The sequence below is a fragment of the Eretmochelys imbricata genome, chromosome 22 (genome assembly GCF_965152235.1).
Source record: "Eretmochelys imbricata isolate rEreImb1 chromosome 22, rEreImb1.hap1, whole genome shotgun sequence".
NCBI classification, from domain to species: Eukaryota; Metazoa; Chordata; order Testudines; family Cheloniidae; genus Eretmochelys; species Eretmochelys imbricata.
This window is the reverse complement of record NC_135593.1, coordinates 20033035-20051172: the sequence shown is the minus strand read 5'-3', so window position 1 is coordinate 20051172 and position 18138 is coordinate 20033035. Positions and strand designations below refer to the sequence as shown.

At 45.0% G+C, this 18138-nt stretch overlaps 1 protein-coding gene across 1 annotated transcript; it reads left to right on the top strand.

Annotated features, from left to right (window-relative positions):
* Positions 1 to 5438: 5438 nt before the first annotated feature.
* LOC144278511 (myelin protein zero-like protein 3) lies at positions 5439 to 15086 on the top strand. Its single transcript, XM_077839843.1, has 6 exons — positions 5439 to 5574; positions 7061 to 7227; positions 8975 to 9185; positions 10337 to 10502; positions 11224 to 11287; positions 13432 to 15086. Exons 1-6 carry the CDS (start codon positions 5439 to 5441, stop codon positions 13456 to 13458), a joined length of 771 nt encoding a protein of 256 aa, XP_077695969.1. The 3' UTR covers positions 13459 to 15086.
* Positions 15087 to 18138: the final 3052 nt, after the last annotated feature.

Genomic DNA, 18138 nt, shown 5'->3' with positions numbered 1-18138 from the left:
TCCCTCCCTCCCTCCCCACAAAACAACACCCCCACCCCCTGCCATATGTGTAAAAAAGAAAATGGGGGGAAAAGAATGATCGTCACTCTGAATGAAAACGGACAATGGTTAACCCATTCCCATTGCAAACTGTCTGTGCATGCCACGCTCTTATTAGTTCTCGCTTTAATTCTTAAATTTGGTTTGAACTATTTTTCCTCTCACAAAGAAGCTCTTTAAATGTTTCTAAAAAGAATGATGAGACAGTTTGATCACAGGGACAGCTTATTGAAAGAACAGGGTTTTGATCCCATTGTTACATGAAGTGGAAAAGTGTTACAGTTTTGGACTGTGTGCTGTTTCTTTGGCTGGGATGGTAGTTAGAAGTGGATGCATATTTCAGTTTTGACTTTTGTTTTACATTTTAGGTGACTTAGGGTGTCTGCAAGTGACAGACTGAGAACCCTGCCTATTACTATGGCGGTCTCTGCCCATTCCTATTCTACTGATGCACCAAAATCCTAACTTCCCTCTGCTGTTCCAGACCTGATTCCCCCCAACTCATTTCTATTGATTCACCTCAGTCCTGACCTGCAGCACCCCTTGTTGTTTCCCAGGACCTATGCACAGTTTGCAGATGCCCTCCAACTTTGGCTTACAACAGCCACTTCTGTTCCAACCTAGAGTCTCTCTCCTAAATAAACACTACCAGTTGTGCCTAATCACAGTAAAGTTTTATTTCATATCAAAGTTCAATGGCTTGGTTCCATTGTATCAAGATTCTGGGAGGTCCTCTCAGTGATGCAAGCAGCTCCCTTTTAGATATGCACATTGCTGCACAAGGAATTTGTCTCAATGCTAATTACTGCTCCAGGTTACTAGTAGCACATCTTATTACTAAATATGTGGTGAGCACAACAGATTCAGTGCTGCTGCAGATCTCAGTTTAAAATAAAAAACACAAATAATCAACACCTCAGAGCTGTTTCTGTATTAAATTGGCATTAAATCAAAATATGAGCTTGTTTGCTTAACAAGTATTTTTGTTTTTATGGCCCTGCCTGTGAAATGCTTGCTATATTATCTCAATTCATTTGTTTTCTTTTCCTATCAGGGATATCATAAATAAATTTGTTTTGTGGACAGTCAGACGCTATGACAGTGTAACTACCACAATGTAAGCCTAGGGAAACTCTCAGTGATACTGCAAACCATCCTGTTCTCAACAGAGTTTTTGTTTTTGACACAATGGAATAGATGCCCCCACATCATGACAATGAGTGATTATTTGGATAAAAGAGGAGTTTTAACACACACCCCTAGTGACTGAATGATAACATTTTGTTGCAATGTAAGTACGATTGTATGCAGCACAATGCTGGGGCACTGGAATGCATATAAGGAGCAGCAACCAATGCAGAAATGAATTGCCAACAGCTTCTTTCTGCTGTAGCTACTGCTCTTCTCTCAGATCTTATGCCCTTTCAGGTGCAGACACACATGTCCTCATCGAACAGCTCTAACTTTGGAACTGGGATTCGCATACAATTGCAGCAGGATTCCAAGGAGGAACATTCCAAACCAGGGGCTAAAAGGGTTCCAGTCCTGCAAAGCTCCCATTGACTTCAATGAAAGAAGGATTGGAGCAGTTAGTTGGGGAAGGAGCATATTTGTACAGTGTCCAGTCTCACTTCAAACTAAAAACAAAACATTGAACGCAAGACATTAATATAGGTAAGGTGCCACAAATACTCCTTTTCTTTTTGCTAATATAGGTAAACCCATTTTATCCAAACTCTCCAAATTTCACTTGACCCAAAATTTGTTTCTGTCCTCCAAGTCCCAAAATCATATAGAGGGTCTAGTGCAAGTCACAGCCATGGAATCTGTACTGTTACTATTTTGGATCTTCAAATGGACTGACTGCAGATTAAATTAAATTATCAGACGCTGCTGTGCTGTGGAAACGCACATCCTATGGTTTAACATACCATCTGTATTCAGCTACCCATTTTAGTAGCAGTTTTTAGAGCAGTATTACGTTCCTTCTGTGTTTCATAGTTTCTCTACTTCCTCTTCTGCAAACATAATTGTCTAATTCTGCTTGTCAATTTCAAGGCCCTGATTCTGCTTGGGCAGACCCCTTCAATAGAGAAGAGACCCATGTACTTCAACAGGGCTCTGGTTGGGTGCAGGGGTCTGCTCACATGGAACAACTTGTAGGATCAAGACTCATGGGCAGTATCTAGATGATGTGCATGTGCATTTTTATACTACTCAAACAGCTGCTTAGTTCTAGACAACTTTGATATTTTCATTTTTTTTGCTGTAAAACTTGTTTCAGCACAGAGAAACTACAGTAAGGGGCTGTGTCCATCTGTGTAGACAGATACTCTTTTGTACTGTAACTTATTTTAAATGAGCTTTTCAAGTCATTGTATGTAAATAAACCATTTTTAGTATTAAAGCATGTCCTACTTGCCTGTTTTTAATTGAAAAACTAGACGGTTTACTGCACAAGTTCATTATGGTAAGAAAACAATGGATGTCACAGTACAGAGTAGAGAGACAAGGTAGGTCAGATAAATATATTTTATTGGACCAACTTCTGTTTGTGAGAGAGACGAGTCCAATAAAAGATATTACCTCACCCACTTTGTCTCTCTAATATCCTGGAACCAACACGCTACAACTACACTGCATAGTGCATATGTTTAGTATGAACTTTCCACAATGCCCGAAGAGTTTTTACACGACCTTACCATAAATATAACTTAAAATTATTTTCTTTGGGAGACTGGACTAGTTAACTGTGCAGAGCACTGAGTTGCTTGCTTGTGGGAGGCAAAAATGCATTCATTTCCTTTGGAAGGGAACACTTTGCTTTGCTCAGTAATGATCCCTTTCTTAAGGAGTGATTGTGATAGTCATCTGGTGCCACCATACCAGACAGGGCAGTTCCCGTATAGTAATTTTCCAGAGCTCCGTTGAAAGTTGGTGGCCAAGGGTCTTTGAACATCTCTCAGCTACTTCCTGTGTCTATTCCCATGTGCTGACATGCATGTTGCCTCCTATATCAGGACCAGCTTCTTATCCACAAAGTAACCTTCCTCAAATCCCTTTGTATAATACACTTATTTCGCAGGGCCTTGCTGCTGATATCCAGTCCTGCCAGAGTGCACTCATTAGGTCTTCCTGCAATTGATGGGCTGAAAAAGGCACAAACTAAGACTCTTGGACTGGGCTCTAGAACAAGTGTATAACAGGATGGTTCTGAAGGAAGGGTGGCTTGAGGCATGAGATTAGAAAGCTACTGACCCACAAATACTTAAATAAATTGAACTCCCAAGGAAAGGTGGTGCAGGTCTAGGGCAAACAGGTCTTCAAAATAGTATTGTAATGCCTAGGCAAATTAAGTGATTATCAATATGTGTAGAATTTATCTACCTACCTTGCTTAATCTCAGAATCCATCTAGTGCTATTTTATTTGCTGAGTGGGGAAGGTAGATGATACAGATACAACATTTCTCCTTATCTTCCCTCCCTACTCATATGCCCTGCCTCCTGGCAACTCTTCCTCTAGAATCTATCAATCAAGCTTCAATGTTTGCAAAGATTAGGTTACTTGAGAGGGATACCTGAGCGCATTCATTTTGCTGCCAGTGACTGCCATCTCATGGAAGTAAGTAAATCCAGAGTCATCTTTAAAGAAATACTGTTTGCCTTTCATCTCACTGTGTCCATTTCAATCCAACATTCCTTTACTTTCCTACCCACCTTGCCAGTTGCATTACAAACTGGTTTATCCTAAAAAGAAAAGGAGTACTTGTGGCACCTTAGAGACTAACCAATTTATTTGAGCATGAGCTTTCGTGAGCTACAGCTCACTTCATCGGATGCAGACTAACACGGCTGTTACTCTGGTTTATCCTAGATGCTCTCTCATTTGAATCATAGCTACACCTTGTCCAGCATATAATAATTTCCTCTGCTGAGGACCCAAACTAATTTACAGCTTTATGTCCCTAGTTTTGAGAACACCAGCTACACCTCAGAATATATTTCTGCACAGGGAAAGGCACTGTTTATTGTACACGGTTGCCACTTGTCTTGTGCTTGTGAGGGGCTCAAAAATCACCATTGGAGGCCTATAAAAACACATCATATTGTGACACTACATTGCCAGATGATGACATTTTGACACAATGGGTTGACATTTTGATGCAGTGATCTCATTTAATGAAACTATGCAATGAGGTTTTTGACACCATGCTGTCAAGCCCCCACCTCGTGATGGTGAGAAAGTGTTTGAATAAAAGAAGAGTATTTGACACACTAATAACCTAAGTCACTGAACGACAAGCTTTTGTTGCAACAGAATAATTGTGTACAGCACAATGACGCCAGGGGGTGGTGATTTAACGTCATCTCACTGGACAATGATGTGCTCTGTCTGGCGATGGGTCCTGAACCAGAACGCAAGGTCCACCCCCCCGGGGTTCAGGCTATTTGGCTGGAGGCAGCTGGCCCCGGGGACTAGACCAGAACCCTGGGTGATCAGGGCACATTCCTGGTGCTCTGAGGGGGGAGGATGTCATGGTGTGGTGGAGGAGCCCATGGCCAGGACTGTGGGGGGCTTGTACGTGGGTCGTGCTGCTGCCCCCTACGCAAAGAGCCAGTGCTGGGTAAGGACACTGCAGGGCTGGGGCTAGGCCCCGTTGCCATGGAAACATCCCGGGCGGCCATCTTGGGCCTGCACGCCCGGCCCTTAGGGGCGCCGAACTTCCGGTCTGGCCTCACCTGGGCCTTGCCCTGCCTTCCGCCAGGTAGGCCCGTGCTGGCTGCGCCCTAAACACAGCGAGCGGCTGCCGGGATGCGGGGCTGGGCGGCTGGCGGCCTCCTCCGGCTGGGGCTCCTGCTTCTGTACGGTGAGCGCGGGCCGGGGCCGGGGCCGGGGCCCTCCGCTTCCGACTGGGGGTGTGGGCGGGGGATTGGAGGAGCGGGGCTGGGGCCCGGGTGGGGGCCCAGGGGAACTGGGGGTGGGGGTCTGTGGGGTTGGGGGTGATGGGGTGGGATTGGGGAGGTCTGTAGGGCTGGGGGTTGTGGATGGAGGGCCCTGGCGACCTGTGGGGTTGGGGGTGTGTCTGGTGGTCCCGGTTGGAGGTGGAAAGACCAGACAGGGGGGCAGGGGCTGGACTGGTGGGACAGAGGAAGAAGGGGGTTTGGCTGAGGGATGCAGGAATTTGGGAGGGGTGTGTCTGTGGGATTAATTGAAAAAGGATTACGCGTGGGGTTGGCAGCATGTTTAGGGGCAGCCTGATGGAGGGTATGTCTGTGGTTTGTACGTTTAAGGGAGCTGTTTCAGGGGGTTCTGTTTTGGTGGAGGGTGTGACTAGACCCCTCCCCCCAGTGTTTTAGGGGCAGAGGGGGTTTGGGGGCAGTTAAAGAGAAGAGAGAGATGTTTGGGGTGGGGAGCGTATGTAGTTTCAGATGGGGTGTCCCAGAAGTGATTAACAGTGACCCAGCTGCACCCCGGCAAGCTTTTCTGAGTCACCCGACCACACCAGTTCCCAGTTTGGATCCATCAGCAGTAGGTGGGGGCGAATGAGGGCCTTGCAGTTGGAGCAGCTGTAGCATTTGAAATGGTGCATAAGTGCTGTTAAAATTTCCAGGCTTTGTCTAGGGAGCAGAGCCTCCCCTGATGTCTGTGTTTGGGCCCTGGCTCTAGACACTCCATCATTTAGAGGTACTTGTAGCAATAGAAATGGATATGGGATCGGGGAGCACTAGAATGGGAGTCAGGCCATCTGGGTTCAATCCTTGGCTCTGTCAATGACTTGTTTGAGCAAATCACTTCACCTGTCTGGGCCTCAGTTTCCTCATCTGTAAGCTGTGCAGAGTGATTCCCACTCACCTTTGTAAAGCTCTTAGAGATGTATGCGTGAAAAGTGCTATATGGTCTAAGTGTTAATTTTTAGTGTCTTCTGATGACTTGTTACTTCACACAACAAACAGTTAACCTGTGGAACTCATCGCTGGGAATGTTGTGAAGGCCAAAGGTATACAGGGGTTCAAAAAAGAACTAGATAAATTCATGGAGGATAGGTCCATCGATGGCTATTAGCCTGGATGGTCAGGGATGCAACCCCATGCTCTGAGTGTCCCTAGCCTCTGAATGCCAGAAGCTGGGAGTGGACAATGGGATGGATTACTTGATGATTGCCTGTTCTGTTCATTCCCTCTGAAGTACTTGGCATTGGCCACTGTCAGAAGACAGGATACTGGGCTGCATGGACCATCGATCTGAGCCAGTATGGCCATTCTTATCATCTTACTATGTTTTTATGATGATGAAACAAATCCCTTTTTGAAGTCCTTTGATAAACTAACTTGCCAGTGGTTTCTCCCCATCATACTTTCTGAGACCCTGGCTACAATTTGTGACAGTTGTGACTTTTTCCCACCTCCCTTTGCTTCCTTCGCTCTACAGTGCAGGCAGTTGGACTAAGACTTGCTTACATTTGTGGAAAAAATAATTTGTTTTCAAGTCTCCGTATTTTGTATTTATTACTGCACAACACTTCTGTAATGCCATAAACATACATAGTGCTTCACAAACTTAAAAAGAAGCGTGTGTTCAGCACCAAAGAGCTTACAAAGTAAAGAAGACCGGCATGAGCAAATGCAGAACAGAACTTCAGGAGAGGGATTGTATGTTGATTTATTAATGAGAAGAAGGGCCCTGAAGTTGGCACTTTGCACCTTCTCTCTGGTCCAGTTGTGTTTGATTACCTACTCTTTGACTAGTTTATCCCCATAACTGGGTACATGGAGGGCTTTGGCAGTGACCTCCAAACAAATACCCTGTTTGTTGGCTGAGCATGAAACAGTGCTGAATTCCTGCCACCATTAGAGGAATTCCCTGCATTTCTCGGGACTGGGTGGGTGCCAGGGGATGGGATAGAGGTATGTGTAGTTTCAGACAGCCATCAGTTCTTCACTGCAGTGGCTTTGCTATCTCACTTGTGTCCTTTACAAAAATTCCCATCTAATCTTTTTCTTTGGGGCTTGTTTCATCAGGTGTCAGCAATGTTCTTTCATTGGAAATTAAAGTGGATCCTGAAATACAAGCTTTTGTTGATGAACAGGTGACCCTGAAATGCTCATTCAGATCCTTCTCTCCCATAACTCAGAAGCTGACTGTAGACTGGACTTACCAGCCTCTCACAGGTGGTCATATGGAGACAGTAAGTGCTTGCAGATGAGTGTCCCAAAGAATCTTTCTTGCAGCTGGGCAGAACTCTGTGGGAAGGTTGAAGATCCCATGGCATTTAGTGTAAAAAGTCAGTGTTCGTCTCAGTGTGCTTCTCCACTGCTGTGTGGTGGGCTCTTTGGCTGTCATCCTCCACTCCAGAGGTGGCTGCATTTCAGTGCTGCTGTATATACATAGGTTGAATTTCTTTAAAATCCTTTGGGCTGAATGGTACCATGTAAATGCAAAGTATTATAACCTTAAGAGATGAGTGTCCCATTGCAAACTAGGCATCCATATAAATACACTGGGGATCACGTGGTCCGGAAAGTCTCCCATGCAGAACATACCATGGCAGCTTTGCCATGTGGCAGAATGCAGGTATAACTTATCTTGGAGTGGCAGCGGTCTGTGGGCAGAGCCACTCTGCAGGTACTGATGATGGCAGATGGTCCTAAAGGATTTATGGGCTCTTACCAGTTATTGTTGTCAGTGGTATGAAATCCAGTCACAGGTGCATAGATGTAAAATCCATTCATAAATGTCTCATTCTCTGTGTAAATCATCAGTGATTTCCTCTGCTCAGCTGAGGTTAAGCTCTTGGGAACGGTATGTTGTAGCTGGAAGGATGTGGTAATGTCTGTGTAAAGTAGGCTCTGGTAAGTCCCCTGTTGCCAGCCAGCAGGAGTGAACTGAAGGGAAGTTAGCACTATTTTTTGTGAACTAAAATCAGATCTGCAGAGTTGCAGCATTCAGTCATGCCATGCCTGTGACAGGGTTCCAGTGCTTTACAAGGAGCTGGGGAGGGAGCACTACAATTCCAGACTGGCACTGCCAGATGACCAAGGAACTGATTGCATGCGGTGTAGTTGTAGCCGTGACCTGAAGAAGAGCTTTGTGTCTCTCGAAAGCTTGTCTCTCTCACCAACGACAGTTGACTGAGTAAAAGATTACCTCACCCCCCTTGTTGCTTTAAGTAACTGATTATCTTGAAAAGCTGTCTGTCTAAGGTATTACCATAGTGTCTCAGAATCTTAATGTATTTATCCCCACAACACCCCCTGGGAGGTAGTGATGTGTTATCCCTACTTGACAGATGGGAAACTGAGGCAGAGAATAACTAAGTGACTTGCCCGTGGTCACATAGAAAATGTTTGGTAGACCAGGGAATTGACCCTGAGTCTCCTAAATTGCAGGATAGCACCCTAACCTCCAGAGCAGTGGTTCTCAATCTATTTACTACTGTGGGCCGCATATGCAGCTTTCTGTGTGTTATGTGGGCCACATCCACACAAAATGTATATTACTTGTATGGCCCTGAGGAGGTCACATCGGCCACAGCTGTGTGCTGATTGGGCTGTAAGTGGGCCACAGGTTGAGAACCACTGCACCAGAGCATCCTTTTCCATCTTAGATCCTCCATGGCCAGAAAGATGACAGTGACTCTGATGCGAGCCCTGGAGACTGGTAGGCAAGGAGGGAGATCCTCGGGGCTGTATCATGGATATGGAAGACCCTGACATGCATTTCCACCCTCTTCTCCCTTGGTAAAAATGTAAAAAAGATCTGAAAAGCTGGTGCAATGGTGCCCAGCGTTGTGGTTTGTGAGCCCCTGGTGTATCTGAGGTGGGATGCCTATGAAAGGGTTGTTCTTTTTGACCCTGTACTCTCCGAAAGGAGTTTTTTTCTCTCTCCTTTTTGGAGAATGACTTGTTGGAACAATGATTGTCTTCCCTCTTCAGATTTTTCATTATCAGTCTGTTGCATACCCAGCTGCAGTGGGAACATTCAGAGACAGGATTTTATGGGTTGGGAACATTGCCAAGGGTGATGCCTCCATTGCTATCCGAAATCTGACGATGAATGACAATGGGACGTTCACCTGCGCCGTGAAGAATCCCCCAGATGTGCACCACAACATCCCTCAGACCAAGCTGACGGTCACACACAGAGGTAAGTCTGTAGCATGGCAATATTCTCCCTATTTATTTCTCATGAGTGCATTCCTCTTTTGCCAGAAATCTTTGGAGTCTAAGTACCAGATCTGGTGTCTAGCTTCCCTGGAACTACAGGTTTAAATGCCACCAGGGCATCAGCTCAGCCCCTCTCCTTTCCGGATAGATAATTTGAGATCCATGCAGTTTGGTGTGTGTTCTTTTGGTGAAAACTTAAGGTTGTGTCTGTCCTGTATGGAGACAGAAGATGCCAGCAGCATTTTCCTAAGAGTAGGCATCTACCTCAGTGTCTGTCTTTGGAGTTTAGATCATTCCAAGCTTCACTGGGGGTCAGCGCATGTACAGTGGAACAGGAGGTGGTAGTGGAGGTGATGGGTGTCCCTCGGCAGAGGCTGAGTACACAAGATTGGCAGTCCAGGATTCCCACCTAAGAGGGCACAGAATTAATCAGGTAGCATTGCTGGGAGCTGATGTCTTAACAATGACTTGACATTTCACAAACATTAATGAATAGCTGCCTTAGGCAAATGCTTCATCTACCCTGTATGGGAGAGCTGTCCCTGGCTTGCAGATTGGGTGTGTCCATCAGTTTGATGTGACTCTCCTCTCACTTGGCTTTGAATGTGCTGCTCTCAGGCTATGTCTACACTACGCAGCTTTTAGCTGTAGCAACACAGCTGTGTCACTGTACTGCTAGAAATCGTGCTGTGTAGCCGCTGTTTGTTGGCTCTCCTGCCGAGAAAAAACTTCTAACCCCAACGAGCGGGTTAGCTTTGTTGGCAGGAGAGTGCTCCTGCCAACAAAGCGCTGTTCACACTGGTGCTTGTCGGCAAAACTTTTGTCTTTCATGGGTGTGTTGTTTTTTTTAACACCTCTGAAAGACACAAGTTTTGTGTTCAGTTGCCAGTGTAGACATAGCTTAAGTTGTGCTCCTTCACTGCAGCCAGATAGATTTAATCTTTGTCCTCCCCTCCATGGGAGGAGTCTAGTTCTGAATTTGAGATCACTGACAGGACTTTGTCACAAGTTCCTTTAACCCCAGCAAGCCCTGTGCTTTTTATAAAAAAGGCCAGGATGCTGTGTGGGATTAATATTTGCCATAGAGATGAAACAAAGGCATATTTTACTGCTATTCCCTCTCTCCTGCAGGCTTTTCTTTCCAGCTAACTTCAGCAGTGTTGCTATCCATCTTAGTGTTCCTCCCCTCTGCCATTGTGGTCATTCTGCTGCTGGTGAGGATGGGAAGGAAATTTGGAGTCCTAAAGCATAGAAAAAAATCTGGCTATAAGAAATCATCCATCGAAGTCTCTGATGAGTAAGTTTTACATTGAACCTAATCCCCATTTCCCCTCTGGCCTGGGGTTGTGGGTGGGTTTTTTCTGTCATCCTACATCTCATAACCCACAACGTCTGGGGTTCTGCCAGTGAGACTTCGTTGTCCATGGGCACAAGTCAGCTGGTAGTCAGAGTCTCTGAAAACACCTTGTGGAAATGTAACTGAGTGAAATGTGTGCTGTGCATCCTCTTTGTGGGGCAGCTGAGCTAAACTTGTTGAGATGTAGAACCTTTCACCTTCATTACCAGACTTAATCCAGTCCAGATCAGTAAGCTGTGTGGAGGGTCTCAGTCCAAATGTCTGTATCACAAAAACCCACTACTGTAATGCTAACTGGCTCCCTTGTAAATGCACCACTTTGTTCTTCTGGGGTGTCAAGTCAGAATTAAATTCACAATCTTTTTAACTATATTATTTTGGTTAATGGCAGCTGAAACTTTCCAGCCAAACAGCAGTTTCTGTGGTTAATAGTGTGATTGCATGGGAAACCTAAATCGAATGGCCAAACCTTTGAAATAAGAAGCCTAACATTCCGGCCTTCTGCTTTGCTAGTTAAAATATAATTACAGAGCAGGCATTTCTGATGAATTAGTCAAAAGGACTGGGAAAGTGACCTATGTGTTAAAAAACAATCCATCTCGGGGCTGCATTGGGGTGTGAGCAGAAGACACATTGACCTAACACTGTGCTCTTTCTGCAGGCCTGAGCGCACTGAGCAGGGCACCTGCCTGGGGAGGATGGGGACATGGTGTTTGCAGTGTGTGGTAAGTGCAAGTAAACGTTCTTGTAATTGTTAGTATCATTGTTAGCTCTCATAAGAGTGAGGGCTGAGAGCAGTAGCTAGAGCCAGGGATAGTGCCCGAGAGCTTGGCTTGAGCTCCTCACACAGCTCAGCTGATGCCTCTCAGTGCTTTCCATGTCTGGTCTTTTTTGCGTAGAAAGTGCTGCATTATTGGGTGTGTGTGATTAGCTTGAGACCCACCAAATTCATTTCACATGAGACTTAATCCAGATCAAACCGCATGTTGCCAGTGGTGAAAACCTAGTGCTTTAACCTCTTAACTCACTCTGCTGCCCTTTTCCTGCAGAGACTGTGGTGAGTCTCTTTATTCCATAGGTGGAGAAGGGCTATTAGGCTGTGACTGCTGGGTAAGCAGTGCGGAGATGGAGAGGCTGGAGGCAGAAACGCATACATGCATTTTACTTTCTTCCAAAGGTGGTAGCATGCAGACTTGGCTTAGCTTGGGTCTTTTTGACTAGAAATCTTCATACTCAAGCTGTTCTGGTCACAACAGAACCCTGTTTAAACTGTCTGATTTCTGTGCTTTTCTTGCTGTTCACCCGCTATCACCCCGTCACCAACCTCTTCTAGCACCTGCAGTGACTTTGGTGTCAAACTTATTGTACTGGAACTTCTAAACTCTCCTTCCACTCTCTGCACTTGCCTTTTTGGAAAGCATATCCGAGCTTTCCGTGCTGCATTGAACAACCCCAGCCAAAGGCATGTTATATCCCAGTACACGCTCCCTGATGTGCATGATTAGAGGGAGCATTCTCATCGTGTCCTTCCCTACAGGGCTGGGGAATAAGCCTACAACACTCACTGCCATGTCTCTGTCTCATGTAGTCGCCTAATCTGCTCCATTTACCATAGGTCAGACGAGGGGCACATGGGGATAAAGCAGAAAGTTTTTGGTTTTGAAAAAAGCTGGTGTTGATGTGGGAGATGGAGGCTATTGCAGAGGATGGGTGAAGCAGTAGAGAAGGTTCCCTTGCACACAGTGGTGAGATTGTGTTTAGGGACAGGACTGACACAGGTGGTATTTGCTGGAGGCAGCAGGAAAAGGAATGGAGACAGATGGAATCAGTGAGAGAGGCTTGATCAAATGTGTGGAGTTTTAAAACAAGGAGGGATTAATCTGATAATTTCCTCTGACCTCTCGGTAAAGTTTAGTTTAGTTTTGATTTAATCCTGTAAAAATTTCATGTTGAATGTTTCATCAGTCATTTGAGAGGTTGTTCTTAGCTGACAATAGAATATTTAGCACTCTAGGAGTCTCCTTGTCTCAGTGATGCTGATGTAGCAGCATGGGGTGCTGCTGTGACGTGTTTTTCTGTTAATCTTTAATACATTATAAAAATATTTTCAATTGTAAAATCAGTCGCACACAGCAAAACCAAGGAACCTGCTTGCACTTGGATCATGAAAGGGGTGGGAAACCAGTGGAGGTGTTTTCTGATAAGGCAGGTACGATTGCGCATCCTGTTGTGTCAGAGCAATGACCTGAGATCAGCATGAAGCGAGAAAGCACCAGATTATCACGGTCACTAACATAAAATATTGGGGATCTGAAGGCATGGGGTTGCTAGGAGCAAAGGCAGACTTTAGCAGTAGGATTTAGACACACTAACAGTGCTGTGTGGCTGCCACAAGCCTGTTTGCACGCACTCTGAGTGCATGTGCTTTTCTTTTAAAGCATCAGGCTGGGGGCTCTCCAGTCTTGGGTGGAGATTTTGCAGGAAGGAAATGGCTGCTCGAGCTGTTCTGGATCAGCTCTCCGTAGGGAGTGGTGATGCTTTCAAAGGAAGCTAGTGTTTGGGGGTTGGTATGGCAGTGCCTTGTGCTTGAGGTTTGGCTGTTGCTCCTCTTAAACCTGCTCCACGTGAATTTCTTGCAGTGCCAGTTTAACTGGGCTCCTCAGTGACGTGCCAGAAGGATTTGACTGCAGACTTGTATAGAGACACTAGGCCTAAGGTTTTTGCAGGAATGCTGGCTTTTTCAAAATGAACAGCTTCTGGGAAACACTTAATCTCTTGTCTGAACTGGCCCAACTCATGTCTATGCTGAACTTCTGAATTGTTTCATGTCTTCGTGACTAATCTTGCGCTCTCAATACTTTCTGTCCAGGACACGGATGAGGAGGAACCATACTGATGGAAGGCCAAAGCTGCAGATGAAGGGAGAATGTGCAGTATTGAAAATCCCCATCCAGAAGGCCACTAGGACTCTTGGATACCCAGTGACTCTTGGCACGTTGGGAGAAGAATTCTGAGATGGGAGAATCCAACTTTTATTCAGTCATAGGAATGATGATTTTAAAATCTTGTTATTTATTGAAAAAAGCAAATCTTTTGTAGTCAAAACCCACTTGGCAATATCTTAAGGCAGAGGCAGATAAACCTAAAATATAGCTTTCAATTTAAAGAAACTACAATGCTTCCAATTAAACAAGCTCATTCTCTCCTAACAATCTGACTCAGCACATTCTCTGGTGTAGAGTTTGTGTCTGTCGGATTGTTCCCTATATCACATGACTGTCTTCCAGTTTCCTTAAGTTGAAATTGCCTAAAGCACAGGCTACTTAGGAGTGAGAGGTAGCGACTTAAGCAGGTGGTCTTGAGACACATCTAGCAAAAGTGTCTTGTGTTACAATGGTGCATCCTTGCTGAAGTGTTACACCAGCATGACTGAAGGCTGGATTTGGCCCATTGGGCAAAGGACATATCTGAATGTGGGCTGAAAGGAGCTTGCTGCTTTTTCGTTGCTTCCTGATGTCATCTGCCTTATAATGATGGGGTAACCATCTTATGCCTCCCATCCTTTCAGCTAAGGTTTTAAAAAGTTGTCAGCTGCGTTGTAATGAAACCCTGGTATTCTTTGCTTTGAATCTTCATTACCCAGCAATCTGCAGCACCAGATAACTTCATTCTAAGCACAGAATTATTTGTAAAGAATGAAGTGTGACTAATTTGCAGCTATTTTCCCTCTAATAATGGCAAATGGTGGCTAGGGTGCCCCCAGCTCCGTCCGTCTGGGCCATTATCTCAGGGCAATGTCTAAGGGAAGAACCCTTTGGGCTCTATTGTAAAAACCACCATACTCCTCCCCTTTTCATAGGCTCAGACGATGAGAAAGCAGCTGAACAAACTTCTGCTGAGTGGGCTTCAAAATGGCAAAAGTGACCATTAATAATGCTGTGACCAATAAAATAAACGTGACCATTAATAATTGTGCAGTGGCTGACTCTGCTGTGCTGAGCAGGGCAGTCAGCATCTGCATGAACTGAACATTGATGGACACTGTTAGCTGTCACATTTGTCACATTTCATTTTCTCTTCTACAAGTGCTATGGTGCTGAGAGTAGGGGAGAACGGTGCAGAGAGCTTACCTGGTGCATAAAGTGAATTGCCTCCATATGTAGCTGCCTTCATCATAGACAGACTGGGAGGTGTTTAGTGAGTTGTGTGAAATTCATGGACGGATAGAGGAAATGGAGAAAATTCTCCTGACTTTTCTTCCACCCCCAGCTCCAGCAATAAGTATTGTGAGGACAGAGGCGCTATGCTCAGAGTATTGTCACCTGTTTTAGTGCTGATCTGTCTCTGTAGTGAGTCCTGCAAGACAAGGAGCAGTGGGGATAACATATGAGGCTCTGTATTCTTATGTTTCTAGGACAAGCTAAGCAATACTTACCACTTATTGTCATCTCAGGAAGTCCATTTTATAGCTTCCATCCATTGAGGGCTGCATGGGATTCCCAGTACAGCTCCCAGACTGACCAACAGAGGCAGAAGTCTTCCTGCGTGCTTCCCCTCTGCAGGGACTGCACCTGGGAACACAACTCTGATGTTGCCTGTGGAATTCTTGGGTTTCTGTGCAAGTCTGGGAGTGTTACCATTGAATTAGATGGGTTGTATCTTGGGGTTGTATCTTGTCCTAGCCCTTTCTTTGCTGTTCAACTGGGAAGTGCCCTGCCTCATTCTGGCAGGCCACCTGTGCCTCTGATTGCCTGTAAGCCAAAGCACTTGGTGCCTGCATTTACACAACAGCAGGCAGGTTTAAAGATCCCAGTCTCTCCTTAAATGAGAGTATTGTAAAGAGCCGTGTCCCACTTGCTATGACCTGTTGGGCTGTGGCCTGGCAGAGATGACATAATCCTCTGCCGCTCAAAGCTTGCTGTAACTCCAGGAGTGAGTTTGAACTTTTACATGTGCAAGTGTTGAATGAAGAATTATGAAGCTACCAGAAGGCTGGGCACCTAACTGCTGCCCCATGGTGAGCAAGGGGTGGAGAATCTTCTTTCACCAACCCTGCCCAATAAGAAGTAGAGAGGACGGGAAGCAGTGACCTTCATCTCCGCTATCTCACTTGCTTTCTCTATGTGGCATTAGCTGGATGATCGCTTTTGCTGTAGATGCACTGCTGTGTCATGGCCAATAAATCATTTTGTTTTATTCCAGGCCACGTTTTTCTTTATTTGGCTAGAAATAGGCCGACACGTGGCTGAGTTTGAAGAGTTTCAGAGTAACAGCCGTGTTAGTCTGTATTCGCAAAAAGAAAAGGAGTACTTGTGGCACCTTGGAGACTAACCAATTTATTTGAGCATAAGCTTTCGTGAGCTACAGCTCACTTCATCAGATGCATCCGATGAAGTGAGCTGTAGTTCATGAAAGCTTATGCTCAAATAAATTGGTTAGTCTCTAAGGTGCCACAAGTACTCCTTTTCTCTTTGAGTTTGAAGAGGCGCTTGTGAAGCTATCCGGCCTGACTGATCGCTGTGAGCTTAAGAAAGAGTCATGGTGATGATGGGAAATATGCTTAGGAGCAGATTTAAATAGAAGAGAGACCACATACTCCAATCCCTAGCCACAAACTCTGGCATGGGTGTCTCATTGTCAGTGTGGTGCTATGTATCCCATCAATGGGGTGTAAGCTGTCGTGCCATATGAATCTGACTGTCTAGTCCAGAGGCTGTCTCTCTAAGTAGCATAGCAACATGGTATTCAGGGCCGGCAGCTGGTAGCTGCCTTGACCTCAACGCACAATGATAAGAATTTTCCCCTTCCACAGCTAAAGCGTTTTTATAAGTTTGAACTTACTGGTGATGCAGTGACTGTCCAAACCAAAAGTTACTGGCAGGCTAGAGGGAGCTGGTTTTACGATCTGGGCAGTAGCTAACTGCTCAGTGCTTTGCAGAAATAACCTCACATTTCTACGGAACTTTTCTGTCCAAGGGAGGCCAAAGCATTTACAAACAATGGCCAAATCCTGCGCTCAATTACGCTGGTACAAAGCGATACTAACTTCCTGAAGCTCGTGGCTTTGCTCTGAATTTAGAATGTGTGTGAGAGCAAAATTTGGCTCTTACTTTGTCAGCTATATGGAAATCCAGCTCTGGATGGATCACACCAGCAGTGGAACAGCACCTGTGTAGGAAAAGAAGTGAAGCAGGATATATGCTTGTGACGCATGGCCAGAAAGGGTTAAACATCCCGCAAAATAAATAACCCTCAAAAGACATGTGGGGAGATAATGTTTGTGTTTTTGTGTATTTACATATGTAAGAGTAGGGTGAAGATGTAATCAACAGTCCCTGTCTAGGCTGTATTCTGATAGTTCAGAGGTCAAAAGAACATCCTATTATTTAAATAAATTGTAAACACAGGATATCTCTGTATTCATCTCTCTTTGAAATGTATAGAAAGTAATCCGTGAATGGTGGAGGAACAAGCAAATGGTCTTATGTTAATTCTACAGCTAAGTACTGGTGATGGACTTCCTTCAAACTCATGCTAATTACCTTTTGAACTCCATCTTGTCAAAAGACATGAAATTGTATAAAAGATCTTTGGGTCCTGATTCTGTCATCTCAGATCTGCTTAGGCTTCATCAGGGGAAGTTTGAGTCACAAGACTGAGGTCCCAGTTATGCTGGTATGCCCTGAATATGATATTTGGACATTGGACTATAACCTGTGAACTATTTCTGAAAGACCTCTTTGCAACTACAAAGCTCACCATCTCTGCTATGAATCTGAACCTCAATGAATTGAACTCATGTCTGTATGCATATTGAACTTTTAACCAGACTCTCTCTTGTTTTTTAATAAAGTTTAGTTTAATTAATAAGAATAGGCTGTAGCATGTATTTGGGTAAGATCTGGACTATTCATTAACCTGAGAGGTAATGTGTCTGATCCTTTGGGATTGGTAGAACGCTTTTTTAATATGAGGAAATAAGATTTACAGAAATGGTCATCATATTTGATGTGGGTACCTGGATGGAGGCCTGAGGGAACTGTGTTGTTTGAACTTCTGAGTAACCAGTAAGGTAATAAGCTGTTTTGTGCTGGCGTGGTGAATCTAAGTATTGGAATATCCACCAGCTTTATGGGGATTGTCTGCTCCATTCTTTGCAGGTCACCCTAATTGAGTGACCATCGTTGGCTCCCTGCTAGGACCCCGATCACAATGCTGTTGAAATTGGGAGTTAGGGTGGAGAAGGTAATTGTCAACAGAGCAGATAACTATGTATGCCAAGTATCCTGCCTTTCCATTCAGAATCTAAACAGTAAAGCTAGTGGCATGACATCAAACACATGACTTCCTAAAGTTACCATTTAAATAGCGGCTTCTTGGCACAAAGACACAAGCTGGGCTATACTACTTATACGGCAACCGTATGCATTGGGGTTCCAAGCCTCCTCCCTCCTTGAGCTGGTTATTTTATAACTTCCTTTGTCCCAGGAGCTCGGGCTAAGAGTAAGGGGAGGCCAGGGAGCTGAATTTTGAGAATCTGTGGCCCCATTTAGGAGGACATGTTGTATAGTAGATT